The sequence below is a fragment of the Elgaria multicarinata genome, chromosome 12, assembly GCF_023053635.1.
Source record: "Elgaria multicarinata webbii isolate HBS135686 ecotype San Diego chromosome 12, rElgMul1.1.pri, whole genome shotgun sequence".
NCBI classification, from domain to species: domain Eukaryota; kingdom Metazoa; phylum Chordata; class Lepidosauria; order Squamata; family Anguidae; genus Elgaria; species Elgaria multicarinata.
The window spans coordinates 3,667,405-3,681,677 of NC_086182.1; the positions used below are offsets into that span (position 1 = coordinate 3,667,405).

Sequence of the window (14,273 nt, forward strand, 5' to 3'; positions counted from 1 at the left end):
AGAGGGTGACAGCCAGTGAAATGCTTACCAGTTCAAAGCTTTTGTAGAATATTATTCTCAATCTCTTCTGAAGGTTGTAATAATAGTCTCTTGAGTGAGTGGAGACTGTTCACTGACTGCTAGTACAGATACTGCCATGGAAGGACACTCACATCTTCATGGGTGTCAACACCTGTACGATTCCTATGCCCAGTTTCCTCTTTACTCTGATGGTGTCTGTGATGCTTTAATGCCTTCCACTGCAAGCATTATACAATGAGCCAAAGGATTAGACCACCATCAAGGCATAAATTGTGTCCTTAAGGGTGAGGTTATAAAAATGTCCATGGAGTCGTTCAGTAGCTATTATCTTGATGGTGGAAGCCAAATATCCAACAGACATAAAACAGAAACATATGAAAAATTCCCAGTGTCTGTGATATTTTGGGGGTTAAAAGAAATGTGCTCCATACGCGTGCCCGGCATGTGTGCATTTCAAGTCAAAATATATCCCATAGTCTTGATAAGCGACTACTACGGTGTAAATATTTGGTAGCAGCAGTGCGTGTAGTGCTGAATTGAATACCAGACAGGTGTGGTCCCTGGCTATGGGGGCTTCCAGTATTAAGACAAGGTAAAAGGGGTGAAGTGCAGCCTGGTAAAGAAGTCACAGTGTTAGCGGTGGACAGTTCCGGGAAAGTGAGGGTGTAATGGACCAGAAAAGGTTTTCAGTAGGAACAAATTTTGGTGGAGGGATCTGGAGGAAGAGAGGAAGGTTTCTTGATGAAGGCAGAAGCCCAGTGTTGGTAGAACAGACCCTTTGCATACAGAAGGCCCCCAGCTTTAATCCCCAATCTCTGGTTATAGGAGATTTGGTGGTGGGGGTGAATTCCTGAGACCTTTGAGATCTGCTGCCAGTCAGAAGAGGAAGGTAGACTGCTGGTCTGACTTGGTATAAAGTTGCTTTATATGGAATATACACTAATAATTGCTCGGCTCAGGCATTCTTTTTACTGAAAAATCAAATCAAATCAGGGCTCACACAAATTGTAGAATAATTAACCTTGCAGAAGAAGGTGCTGCAATTGTGACTATTAAGAGTCATCGCTGAAGCCTTAATAAGGATTGTCCTAGAACTTTAAAAACCTTTCCAACATGGGTCATTTTAATTGTTCCATTCTGCATGTTACCTTCTTGCCCTCCCACCCTGTGATTATTTACAAACTGGACATCTCTGGGCTCCTGAAAATTTTGAAAGCAGACATCCCCCTGATAGCCGTGAACCCAGGTGCATTATTATTATTATTATTATTATTATTATTATTATTATTATTATTGTGACATTCCCATACATTTGAATAAGTAGCAATATATGGTTTACTTTTGTAGCAACACATGACAAAAAGTCTGGTCTCAGACGATCGATCCAGCAGGGGAAGCAACGCAGCGTCAGGTGTTTCCCCTGCCTGTGCCAGTTGTGTGACCCAGATTACTCTAATTACCCACATTACACTGGGGTTTGCCGTGTTGTCCAAACCCAGCACACAGTGCAGACGTGGTCCATTTTCAGACAACACAGCAACTCATGATATGATGCAGATAATTAAGGAAGTCCTAGTTGCGCCACCGGCCTGCATGGGGCGGGCGGCGGGGTGGGGGAGAACCAGAGCTGTGTTGTTTCCCCCACTGATTGCCTGAACAACCCCAAAGAGAAAGAGGGTTAGCTGTGGTTGTACTGTGATCTGTGTTCTTTCTTGAGACTTGTTTAAATAGAAACAACAGAGAGTCTTGGGGCAAAGATGAACACATTTATTTATTTGGGCATAAGCTTTCATGGAGAGGGTCCACAAACACTTATGCCAGAAAAAAACCCATGTAGTCATGCATCTGATGAAGAGGACAGTGTGCACAAAAGCTTGTGCCAGAATAAAGAAATTCATTAGTCTTTGAGGTGCCAATGTGATCCTGTTTTGCTGCAAAAGGCTAACATTGCTACTTCTCTGGAAATGTTTTAAATAGGTTCAAGAACTCAAACAGGGTGTAAAGTCATGTGACCAATGAAAGGAAGACTGAAGGGAGAACTTCCTTTTCATAGGGAAATCTACTTGCCTGCCTGTTTAGGGTGGGGAAGGAGGATATTGCAGGTCATGATTGTTTGGGAGAGCACTGCTGATTTGAATGGAAGCTGCATAAGTCCTAGCAGTACAATCCTGTGCAGTACATGTCTACTCAGAACTAAGCTCTACTGAGTACAGTGGGACTTATTCCCAGGTAAGGGTGCATAGGATCACAGCCTAAGAATCCCATAACGTCATTGTTCCTGCAAATAGACACGGCTAGAAATATAACTCAAGTAGGAAGCAATAAAAATGGGTCAAGATCATTCTCAATAAATGTTTAAAATGTGCCTTCTCTTTTTCCTCTTTCTGCTTCATTGTGGATTCTGCCTTGGACTACTAACCGCATTGCTTTAAGAGCCCATCTTTAATGCTGCTGATTTCTTTATTTATTTCAGAAATGTGTATACTGCTTCCCGACAAGATTATCAAAGCAGTGAACATAATAGCAAAATCAAATTTAAAATACAACAATAAAATAATCACTCATCAGAAATAAAAACTATAACTGACCAGGTCATCCCTCAGGGGAAAGCCTGTGTAAAGAGATGGGTCTTAAGGAGATGTATTGAAGTCAACACTGTAGACTCCTGTCTGATGTCAATGGGGAGTACTGCATGGCTGGCTGGCGAACGCTGGGATTTGTAGGACTTTTTCCCCTCTCTAAACGTGCCTAGGATTGCACCCTATATCTCTTTTGCTAGTGCTGCTAAGGCAAGCCTCAAGGCCATGGGGCACTTTCTGCAACATTGCTTTACTCGCACCCTGGTCCTGCCCCCTGACGTAGCGGCCCTTCTACAGGTTCTCATTAGGGCTCAATCCATGCAGTACTCTCGGAAAATCAGGGAAGGAAGGGAACACTTCAGAAGCTAGTCAATCAGCCTGCTGGAGAAAACACATTTAATTCATATTCTTACTGTTTTGATTATCATACAATTAACTGGATTAGTGTACTTGTTAACCGCCAATAGTTTTTATTCCCACATGCACCACGGATACGCATGAGAGGTATTATGGACTTTTTATTGCTGATATATTCAGACTGTTGAGAGCCATATCGAATTTCCTTGATTTCTTGAAATAAGTTGTGCTGTTGCAGAGCTCCCATTAATACCAGTGACCTTACAGGGGAAGCATTCCCAGTGAATTTTCTTTAATAACCTCAAAACTGCAGTAATGGCTTTGAGTTTCCTTAAAAAAATATATTTTTTGCCTACAGTCCTTGGATCCTATATATGTGTATGAGTATCATATGCTGTCATAGTGTATAGATCTTGTTGTTGTAAGCTTGTATATTTTTTCTGCTTTTAAAGTGTGTATAAATGAAGGGTAAAGCAAACTGGCAATATGGTGAAGAGTTTCTCCTTGGGTTCAAATGCAACAACCAAACACTGCTATAGAAGTGTTGTGTAGAAAGAAAATGTCACTCTGTGGACCATTTTTTTATTAACTCCACACCCACCCACCCCAAAAAAAAGAAAGAAAGAAAGAAAGAGAAGAAAAAATCCAGTTATGTTAACCTTTCAGGGCATAAAACCTTTTCGCAGTTTGTGATTATGCATACTCAGACGTTTTCAGTAACGTTTTCACAAATAGAAGCTATTTTCTGACTAAATACTCTACAGTAAAACGTGTCCAGATAGGGCCAGGGAGCTACCCGAACGATCAGATGTTAGAGAAGGCCAGAACACAAGGAGCCGCCTTAAGTGGAGTTAGAGCATCATCCATCTGCTTCAGTATTGTCTACACCCGGGGATGCGTAGACTGTAGATCGTCAAGTGTTTGGGACTTCTGGCTCTCAGAACCCCCTGCCAACATGACCAATGGTCAGGATGCTTGGAGTTGAGTTCCTATTTTCTGCCCTCCCTTGGTCTGCACTGACTGGCAGCAGCTCTTCAGGGTCCCCAATGGGACTCTTTTCCAGCCCTACCTGGAGATGCCAGCAATTAAATCTGAGACATTCTGCTACCACTGAATGATGGCCCTTTCCGGAACAAAAGCTGGAAAAGGCTGTTGCAGATCTACCTTGTTTTTTACTAGAACTCTCAGGTCCATCAAGGGGAGCCTTGTGAAAAACAGTGGTGCTGGCTCAGAATTAAGGCCCAGGGTGCCCCTGAGCACATGTTCAACCCAGGAATTTGTAATCAATACTAGAACCAAGCTCTAAAGTCCTTCCACAGGAAATTCCACTCAAAGTTTTCTTTCTCATATTTTTTCTTCTGGAGATGAGGGAGCTTTATAGTTCTTGTTAGCAGAATTAACAATAACTATTGTTTTGGGCCCAATACATTTTCCTGCCTGAGGTAGAACAGCAAATGCTGCGTCCCTCTCCCAAAGTCGCTTGCGTCGTACCTTCAGCCAACTAAGTTACTTCGGCATCTGAGGCAGAAAATTCCACAAACGCACCTCCCCTTCCTGACAGTAAAAATACAACAAATAATAAATAATAAATCAAATACCAATTTCCTTTCTTTTCATGAAACCCCAAAACAGCTGCCTGAAATGACCACCTCATTCTGCCTAATAGCAGGGCCAGCTGTTGGAATCAGAAACCCTTGTTAACCTACTGCAGATCACCCAGGGTTCAATCAGTAGATCCCAAAGTACCTTCTGCCCATCGCCTGGTGTGTAATCCCGGTTGTATACCGTAGATTGGGAGGAGGTATTAGACTAGTTTCTCATGACTTTGTCTAGCTGTGGCTGACATTGGTAAGGTCAGTGGAAGTACTGCTCTCTTTTTTTTCTGAGAGTAGAGGAGAAACTCAATGGCTGGAGCTCCAGATGCAAAATCTTAGCCAGAGGAAAAGATTACCCAGCATCCACCATAGCAGCCAAGGAGGAAAGTTGTGCAACAAACTGTAGCATATTGATAACAACAACACATCAGACACCCAAGGCAAAAAGGCAATCATCACAGGCATATCCATTATTCATCAAATAATTTTGAAAACATTTGACCCAACAGATAAGCTTTATGTATTACATTTCTACTAGTGTTAAAAGCAGAGACACCACACTGACAACAAAGGGCCGCATAGTTAAAGCAATAGTATTCCCCGTAGTAACCTATGGCTGCGAGAGCTGGACCATAAGGAAAGCAGAGCGAAGGAAGAGAGATGCTTTTGAACTGGGGTGTTGGAGGAAAATTCTGAGAGTGCCGTGGACTGCAAGAAGATCAAACCAGTCCATATTCCAGGAAATAAAGCCAGACTGCTCACTTGAGGGAATGGTATTAAAGGCAAAACTGAAGTACTTTGGCCACATAATGAGAAGACAGGATACCCTGGAGAAGAGGCTGATGCTAGGGAAAGTGGAAGGCAAAAGGAAGAGGGGCCCGACCAAGGGCAAGATGGATGATATTCTGGAGGTGACAGACTTGACCTTGGGGGAGCTAGGGGTGGCGACGGCCGACAGAAAGCTCTGGCATGGGCTGGTCCATGAAGTCACGAAGAGTCGGAAGCGACTGAACGAATAAACAACAACACAAACCCATGTTGCCACGGGCACTAGTAATCTTGCTACTTCCCCACTTTTTTGCTCAAAAATGAGCAAAATCGGTCTGGTAGATTTTCCCTTTCCTCTAGGGAGCTCAAGTCAACATAAACTTGGATTCCCAGCCAATAAGGTCCCTAATAGCAATTTTACATGAATATGTTCCACTTCTCCATTTAGTTTCCTCTTCTGATTTCAAACTCTTAGTATCAATGGCTATAGTCAGACACTCAGCAGAGTGCCGGGGCCACTGCCTCTTTGAAGAAAGCAGCAGGTTTGTACTAATAAGTTCTAAAAGGCGTTGTCTTGTCAAATTCTTCAGAAAACTGATTCCGGCACCGATCAGGTTGACATTCCAATCTGTGTGATGGAGACATGTCACTCCATAGTGCTCATAATGGGCCTTTCTACACCTTGGATTTTTCCAGGGATCATCCCTGGATTGTCCCTGTGCATCCAAAGGCAGGGACGATCCCTCCATTTCCCTGGGATAACCAAGACCTCAGTTATCCCAGTGTTTCCTGCGATCCCGGGATGATCCCAAGGACCGTGGCCGGTGTGGGTGCCCGTCCCGGCTTCTTCCCTCCTCCGTGCGAGTAAAGGAAAGGAGCCAGGCTGGGGGGAGTTTAGGGACATGGGGGGAAGTGAGGTCGAGACTTTCCCCCCTTACTTTTCCACTGGAGTGCAAGTGTACTCTGGCTCTGTCTTTTTTTTTAAAAAAATGGCAGGCGCGATGTCCCTCTTCCCTTCTGGGATGTCAAGCAGGTAAGGTTGGGATCATCCCCCCTCCCTCCCCAAAGGCACTTAGGTGTAGAAAGGGTCAATGCGGCAGGCCCTGTGGGCACCCTGTGTACAGAGGGAGGCTTTAATATGCTCTTTTATTATTAATATTAATATTATTTACATTTATATACCGCCCCATAGCTGAAGCTCACTGGGTGGTTTACAAAAGTTAAAAACAGCGAACATTAAAAACAAATATACAGAATCTAAAACCATGAGCAGCACAAAATACAAACAAAAACAGACAACATCTGTTTAGCCTGTTTTGTACAAATTCTTTTCTTCTTTTAACCCTTGCAAATTATTTTTTTCTGGAGTTGCATAGTTTAAAACAATAACAAGGAAAAATGCTACTTTATGGATCTATGAAAATAGATCTACATCATTGTAGAAGGTAGTGAGCTGCACAGAATAGGTGAAATAGCCATACTGAACTGGACCCAAAGTGGCATATTTAGCTGGGGTGGGTGGGTGGATGATTCTGCCAATTTAGCCTTGATGTGGGGTCCCCGTGTTGTAGGCTCCTTCCTGTATATGGTTGGTGGAGTGGGGCTCTCTCCACCATGCAAGTTGGGAAGCCGCATTGCACTGTGGCTAAGTGGGTGAACTCACCGGCTGAGGCAGGTCATGTTCTCGGCCTCACTTGTTATAGGAGTGAGTCAGCTTTCTAATCCTCTTAAATCACTCAATAAATGTGCTGAACTTTTATTTTGGAGCTACCTGCTCCAGAGAATCAGACCGTTAAGCCGAGCCTATGAAGTGTATTAGCTTAAAAGTCCACAATAACGCCATGAAAGCTGTGTGAGTGAGTGAGAGAGTGAATATACTCCCTCCCTTCCCCCAAATCTCTTTCGTAGCTTTACAGTTGCTTTTAAAGTTCACACAACTTGTGTGCTTGGAAGCAACGCCTTCTATTCACCTGAGGCGGACCTACAACTGTTTCTGGTCAGTCTCGTGAGCCAGACATACACATCAAGCCTGTTTTTGCTGACCTGAATCCGAATGCAGGTTGCATCACATCTGCAGTACTATAGCAAAGCAAATATGGCAATCTGATATTCAGTGCAGATGCACACACTGGCAAAAAGAGGATTCAAAATGGTCTATTGGTACTTTTAAATTCAAAGAGCAGACTTCAACTTGTCTTGCTAGAACAGTCAGTGCGTGTCTCAACAGTGGCAATTTGGCATTAGCTAGACAGGCTGAAGGAACAATGCAAATGGTTCTAGTATCTGCTTATGAAATCCCAACCAGTTGAACACTCAATCCAACCCACTGTTCCCTTTTCATTTTTTTAAAAATACACATTCAGTAGCATTCACGTAGGGAAGGGATTTTCTTTGAAAATCTAGCAGATTGAAAATATTGCATATTAAAAGTTCAGAGTGTTGAGCAAGGGGGGAATTGCTGGGGAGGGTTTTTTCGGGGTGGGTTTTTAAATTTTTCTTGCTGGAGTGCTGTTTTGTTCTTGCAGTGGGAGTAATCAAATTATAAAGGTGGAAGAGGAAGTAGCATTGCTGAATAGTACATATGGATTCAGGAAAAGTACAGTGACTCCTTGTACGGCATGAAATAAAACAGTGGCTCTGCATTTACAGTGTAATGTATCAACATAAATGGTCTCAATAAACAATCATTTTGATGCTCATCTTTGGAGTTCTGTCTTTGATACTGAGAAATGACGGCTCAGTGCCCTAAAAATCAGTTGACATGCATAGGAATCCCCCCCCCCGCTCCCTCTCCAAAACAGTGAGGCTCAAATGCATGCATGCCTATTTGCAAAAGAAAAACCAAGCTAGAACCCCCATGGTCCACAGTTAGGTGTTAAATGTACAAAGTAAAAATTCATACTTGGGATCTCTTCACAGCTGAGGCAAAACTTAACTGTGCTAAGTTATCCTAAGGATGTATCCTTGCTTAAGAACAGGCAAAGGACCTTGCTGGATCAGACCAACGTCTCCTAGCTCCAGGAATCCCCAAACTGGCTTAGTTTAGCTGGTCCACCACACATTTGCCCCTGGTGCACAGGTGGACCATGATCTACCTTCTACTCCCCCAGTTTGGCAGACTCTTTGATCCTGCTCTTTCCCATCCTTCCAATCAGAGGGGTGTGCATAGTTCTGTCCCCTTATTTAAATGGATATTGGCAAATGTCCTGTGGGTTGGATTCTCAACAGTTTAGTTTTCATGTGCCTTTTTCCTGTCCTCTTGCTAACATGAGTCCAATGCCATGATAACCTGCTATTTCTTGGAAGGTAAGCTATCTTGTGTTCTGATGACTGTATGTGTGATCCATCTGGCCCCTTCCCCTCCAAAATATTTGCCTCTTGCAGCAAGGTAACAGCAAGCTGAAGTTCCCCCGACTGTTTGCCTTCATTGTTCTGCTAGTCGGGCATTAGCTCGTAACACTTAGTTATACGGTCTTTGAGTTGGACAGTGCCAGTGCTGCAGCCAGCCGTGCCCTATTCCTCGTATTGTACAAGCTGGAATCCAAAGAGAAGTGCCGCCACCCTTGATGGGTTTCTCTTTGAGCAAGTAGGCAAGCAAAAATAGCCAAGTGGTTGCCCTCCTCAAAAGGAGGCTGACAGTGATTTTGAATGGGTGGGGAGTTGCTCAGTTAATAACTTTTTAATAAATGAGAACATCTTCATGCAATGTGGTTGGTGGCCATTCTCAAGGGTGGCTTACAGAAAAGATGATTTCCAAAATCTTCCAGTTAAATTCTGAAATTTGGAGAGAAACCAACTCTGGTGGGAAGGATTCGTTCAAAGGCAGCAAACCTTGCCTGTATCGAATGTGCGTGTTTTATTTTGCTTGTAGAATTTGGATATTTCCCCCCAAACATGGTCTGAGAGAGAAGACACTTTTGGGAATCATAGGTCATCAGGCATGTGGAGACATAGGGCGTTTGGAGCGGTCAAGGGGCTGGAAAGTGAAGAAATGCTAGTGTACACCACCACTATTGAGCCTACTCTAGCTTCTCTAGCCTTTAGCAGAAACTAGCCCCTTCCCCCTGACTTCATGAGGAGTAGAAACTTATCTTCCTTGTTTCAAATGAAAACAAAGATTGCTGTATGCCACTGACCCCCAGCTAGGATGGCCATCTTGTCCCCCCCTCCCCTTCAATCATATCATGAGGCTTGAATGTCTGTGTATTTATAACATCTTCCATCTCTTTCTAACCCACATTTTGTGGAGTCCCGAAGTGTGAGGAAATGCTGAGTTACATTCACGTTTGTATGCTGTAACTACTTCACTTCGTCTTTGCATAATTTTTATTTTAAATGTATTTCTCCCTCCCTCCATTCCCCTCCACCCCATGTGTGCTGCTGATTTTGAATCAAACATCATAACGCACTTGTGGTTAAGTTTTACTGCGAAACTTTCAAGATCGCTAAGTCACAGGGCTTGTGTTCTATTTTGTAGGTCTGCAGGGGGAGCCAGCCATATACTTCGCAGTGAATGCTGAGCAAGGTCGAGGAGGAACTGCTCTTGGTGGCTTCCAGCTGAACGAACAGCAGCAAGAGATGCTGGATGGTCGAAACCAACATGGAGGAGAATCTGACTTCTTGATGAGGGATGGTCCTTCAAGCAACAGCTCTTTCCACAGCAGTGAGGGGGAAGGGACCGACCAGGAGGCAGACATCCTGGATTGTAGTGGATCCAGGCCTTTGCTGATGGACTCTGAAGAGGAAGAGGAGGCCTGTAAAATAAACCCACAGCATCAGGAAAGGGACAGAGTCCCCCAAGAAGACTTGAACCCCCAACCTCCCCAGAGTGGGCCAGGGCAGATTCTACTCAATTCTTTCCAACAGCCCCCGGGGGAAACTTTGGGCGAGAGAGACGTCTTTGCCACAGCTCCTTTCCAAACCTCCAGACCCCTCCATGATGACTTGGACATCTTCACCAAAGCTCCCTTCATCTCCAAGAGCCCGAAGCAACTGGATGAGGGCGATGTGTTCCTTAGAGCTCCATTCACAAAAAGGAAAAGCCAGGAAGAGCTGACTTCGCACAGTGTGGCTCAGGAATCTCCTGCTGCAGCAGCGGCGTTCCTCCTCTCTGCTGGAGCTGCCCAGTACGCGTTCAACGCTGCATTCCCGAACCTGGATATGGGCATGGCTGTTTCCCGGCTCGGACAAGGTCAATATTCTGGGGCCTCATTGGCTCAGCCTTCCAGTGCTCCCCATGTTTCTGCAAGAACAAATGAAGGCCCACATGCCATTCTTCCCAAAGACGCCCCAGGAGAGCTGGGGAGCATTCCTGCTGACCCACTCCAAGGACATGCGCTCCCCCAAGACATCTTCTTGGGCCCGAAGGTCAGCAGCAAGCCTTTCCGTCCACAGTCGTTAGCAAAATACTCCCGTCACTACAGCCCAGAAGGTGGTCCATGTGATGCCGCCCAGCCCATTGCAGCTTACAAAGTGGTGTCTCAGACCAACAAGCAAGCCATCGCTGGGTCTGTTTCCATTGCCCCGCTTTCTTCCAGAACTAAAGCGCTGCCCAGTTCTGATCCATTTGCATCCGCACCCTTCCCTTCGAAACTGGGAAAGCAGCAGCCGTAAATGGTTTCCACCATGACAGGGTTTCATGGCTTTGAATATGTTGGCCTTTTAAAGAACCTGCAAGTCCTAGACGGAATACACTCCGTACCAATACATAAAATGTCAGAACTCGTGTTGCTGTGACACTCACCTGAATCATCTGAAGCTGCTGGTTTCAGGCTTTTAACCGCCAGACAACTGAAGTTTTTTCATGTGCTTTCATGTTCCACCACTCCACTATTTGCTCTCAATTTGGGGTGGCGGGTAGTTACTTAAACCAGTAATAACAAGGTGAATATATTGGATAGAACTAATTACCTCTTGATATTAGCATCCGCTAAGGATTACAGAGTATATCAACACTACACCAAGAATGTTCCAGGAAAAAACGGTACCCAGATGGAAGATAGTTTAATTTTTCCAACCAAGAGAGAAGCTGGGAGAAAGGATATAGTAAACTTTTCTAGTTGTTGCTAATAAATCTTGCCCTAGAACCAGAACCTGCCAATTTGAACCTGAAGTCTCACTCTGCAGTGTGTGCCTGCTGTTGCTGTCGGTTTTTTGTCTTTTGTTTCTACCTGAAATCAATTGGAATAACAGCACTCTAACTGACTTAGGTTACAGTGTTATGCACACTTACTTGAAGATAAGGGAGAGGTCTTGGGTTTGGCCTGCAGAGTCCTTCTGCAAGTTATACCCTTTGTGGAAGTGGTAACAGAAATGCAGTGAACATGGGGACCTAAGTAGCGTAAAGGAGCCTTTATCTATTCCCTAAAGGAGGGTTTGACTTTTTCACCTTTTTACAGCATTTTGGTTGTGAAGCAGATCTAAACCTAGATGAGATCGGCAAAGAAAAAACTTTAAGGTGAACTCCTCAGTGAGTTGGCTGGCAAGATGACCCCACTTGATACTGGCTTGATTTCTTGCTTCCTGTGTCCCGTCCATCCTTTCCCCTTGTCTTGGTCTGCCCCAGAACACCAGTGCTTTGCATGCAGTCTGGGGGGAATGCCCCAGCACGCATACCTGGTTCATGCAAGTTCCCCCCCCCCCACCTGTTAGTCCTCACTCTAGCCTTACATGGACTGAGTGTATCCGGCAATCCTTCCCTGTGGCTGCAGCGTGGGTACGGAGGCTGTCTGCCGGCAAAGCTGCTCCTGCACTGTTATGATTCCCCCCCCCCCCCCGAGTCAGCCCATCGGCCACGGAGCTCAGGACTGTCAGCACTGGCCAGCAGGAGTCTTTCCCAGCACTACCGGGAGATGTCAAGGATCAGCCCTGCGACCTTCTCTACGCAAAGCGTGCCGAGGAAGGGCTGGCTCTCCTGGACCCAGTTTGCAAGGCCCCTATCAAAAGCTCTGCTCATTGGTCGGTCACCCCCCCCCCCCCGCTGTCCCCAGTGCAGGGAGGAGAAAGGGAGCCTTCTCCACCGCCACCACCCCGCTCCTACTTTTAATGCTCATGTGCCTGTGGCCCTGCCTCCACTATCTGCACGGTAGGTGCAAAATCTGGCAGGATGCATCCAGATGCTCCCGTCAGAGACTGCACCAATTGGGCACCAAAGTTGTAGGTGGGGCTGGCATGTGGAGGGCCCCCCCCACTTCATGGGGTTGGGGAGAGAAGTGCAGTCTTCTCCAACCTGGGGCCCTCTGGACATTTTGGACTACAACTCTAATCAGCCCCAGCAAATGATCCAAAATGTCTGGAGGCAGCAGAAGACAGCTGTAGGGCATTTCTTGATCAGGTTCTATACACGCATGAGCTGATTAGCAAAACTTCTGATGCCGTTACTTTTGTGGTATGTTTGAAGCTGGGAGTGTTCAAACAGCCCTTATTTTTGTTTCATATATCTGGAGAAAAGAGTGTTCCGTACGTAGAGGGGGATTTTTTAATAAGGCATCGCATAGCTCATGCCATGCCAAAAAAATATGGAATGGCGTGTGTCGCATTGATCGTAATCCTGCTGAGCTCAGTGAGGCTTTGACAGCTTTTGATAGCTGAAGATCTGTTTCTGCAAAATGGTCGATTGGCAAATGATGTGCTCATGATTGGTCCTCACCTGCTGTTTAATGAAGGACAATCTTGGTTTTTAATTGACAATCCAAGAAGCTGGTGCATCGCAGAATTGACTTATGAGAAATCCTTGCGAAGTGTAGAAATTGATGGCAAGTTGACTCACAGCGGTCAGTTTTGTGGCATTGTGCCTTTTGTGTGTGGGAAACGTGTCATCACACTGCGACCTAGTAGATGTAACACATGAAATTTTACCTCATTCTCTTGCAGCTATATCTTTAAGTGCCCCCCCCCAGTCTGCCTCTTTTCAAAGGTAGCCCTACCATGAGGTAAGGCAAGGCAGATTTGGGGGTATCATTAAGGGTCCAGAGTAAATGACAAATCTGACCCATGGGGCACAATTCCCTGGGTAACTCTTCTATGCAAGCCCTGCAATGAATTGAATGGGTAACTGTGTAAGACGCGCATGGGTGTACTCTGGCCCCCATTCATTTTAATGGGGCTTGCGCAGGCAAATTTTCCCATGGATTGTGCCTCATGTCAGCCAATGGGTGAAAGAAGTTCCCTTTAGGGTTTCTCCTCCAGGTAGCAAAACATCTTGGGTGAGGCCTGGCTGTGAATAATGTTTGCTTTTTTCTGAAGGTTGTAGCCTATATGTTAGCAATTTGGTGGTTATTGGGGATATGTGTGGAAACCTTAGCTGCTCGTGGTGTGACTGTATTCCCTGGTTAAGGGCCTGCTTTCAGTCCCTCAAGCTTTGAAACGGACTTGCTGGCACAAAAAGCTCTTTTGGTGGTACCTTCAAACGAATTCGTAGCACTTTGTTAACTGCAAACAGGGGCAATCGGGAGGGTGGTGGCTTTAGACCAGCCTTCCTCAACCTGGGGCGCTCCAGATGTGTTGGACTACAACACATCTGGCTGGGGCATTCTGGGAGATGCAGTCCAACACATCTGGAGCGCCCCAGGTTGAGGAAGGCTGCTTTAGACAAATAAGTGGAAAGAGTACTATTGGGCTTTGCTGAAACACTTTTTTAAAAAGTTGTAAATGGATGTGAAAGTCTCCCTTACTGTCCGGTAGGAATAATTGCACTTTTAACATGACAGTAAAAAGCCTCCCCTGGTCAAGAGCATTGCAGGATTGTAAACAGGAACCACAGCAAGTCCACTTCTGTGGGAGAGAAAGAAATGTTGCTTGTTAAACTTTTTTTATTAAAGCAGAAGAACACCTGCTCAAGGCTTCACAAGACCATGTGTTGAACACCAAGACCTACATATTTTGTGCATTCACTCAAACTATCCCAACATTAAAAGGCTAGCTCAGAAGTGCCTCAGAGCATGTGCAAAAGGTC

The 14,273-nt window shown here is 45.2% G+C and overlaps 1 protein-coding gene across 4 annotated transcripts in view; it reads left to right on the plus strand.

The window, feature by feature from the left end:
• The window catches only part of AAK1 (AP2 associated kinase 1), a 134,737-nt gene extending 120,915 nt beyond the window's left edge, over nucleotides 1–13,822 (plus strand). For all 4 annotated transcript variants that reach the window (XM_063139366.1, XM_063139368.1, XM_063139367.1 and 1 more), the window contains one exon: nucleotides 9,798–13,822. In XM_063139366.1, coding sequence (XP_062995436.1) covers nucleotides 9,798–10,933 — 1,136 coding nt within the window. In that variant the 3' untranslated portion in view covers nucleotides 10,934–13,822. The remainder of the gene's footprint in view (nucleotides 1–9,797) is intronic.
• The last annotated feature ends 451 nt before the right edge of the window (nucleotides 13,823–14,273 follow it).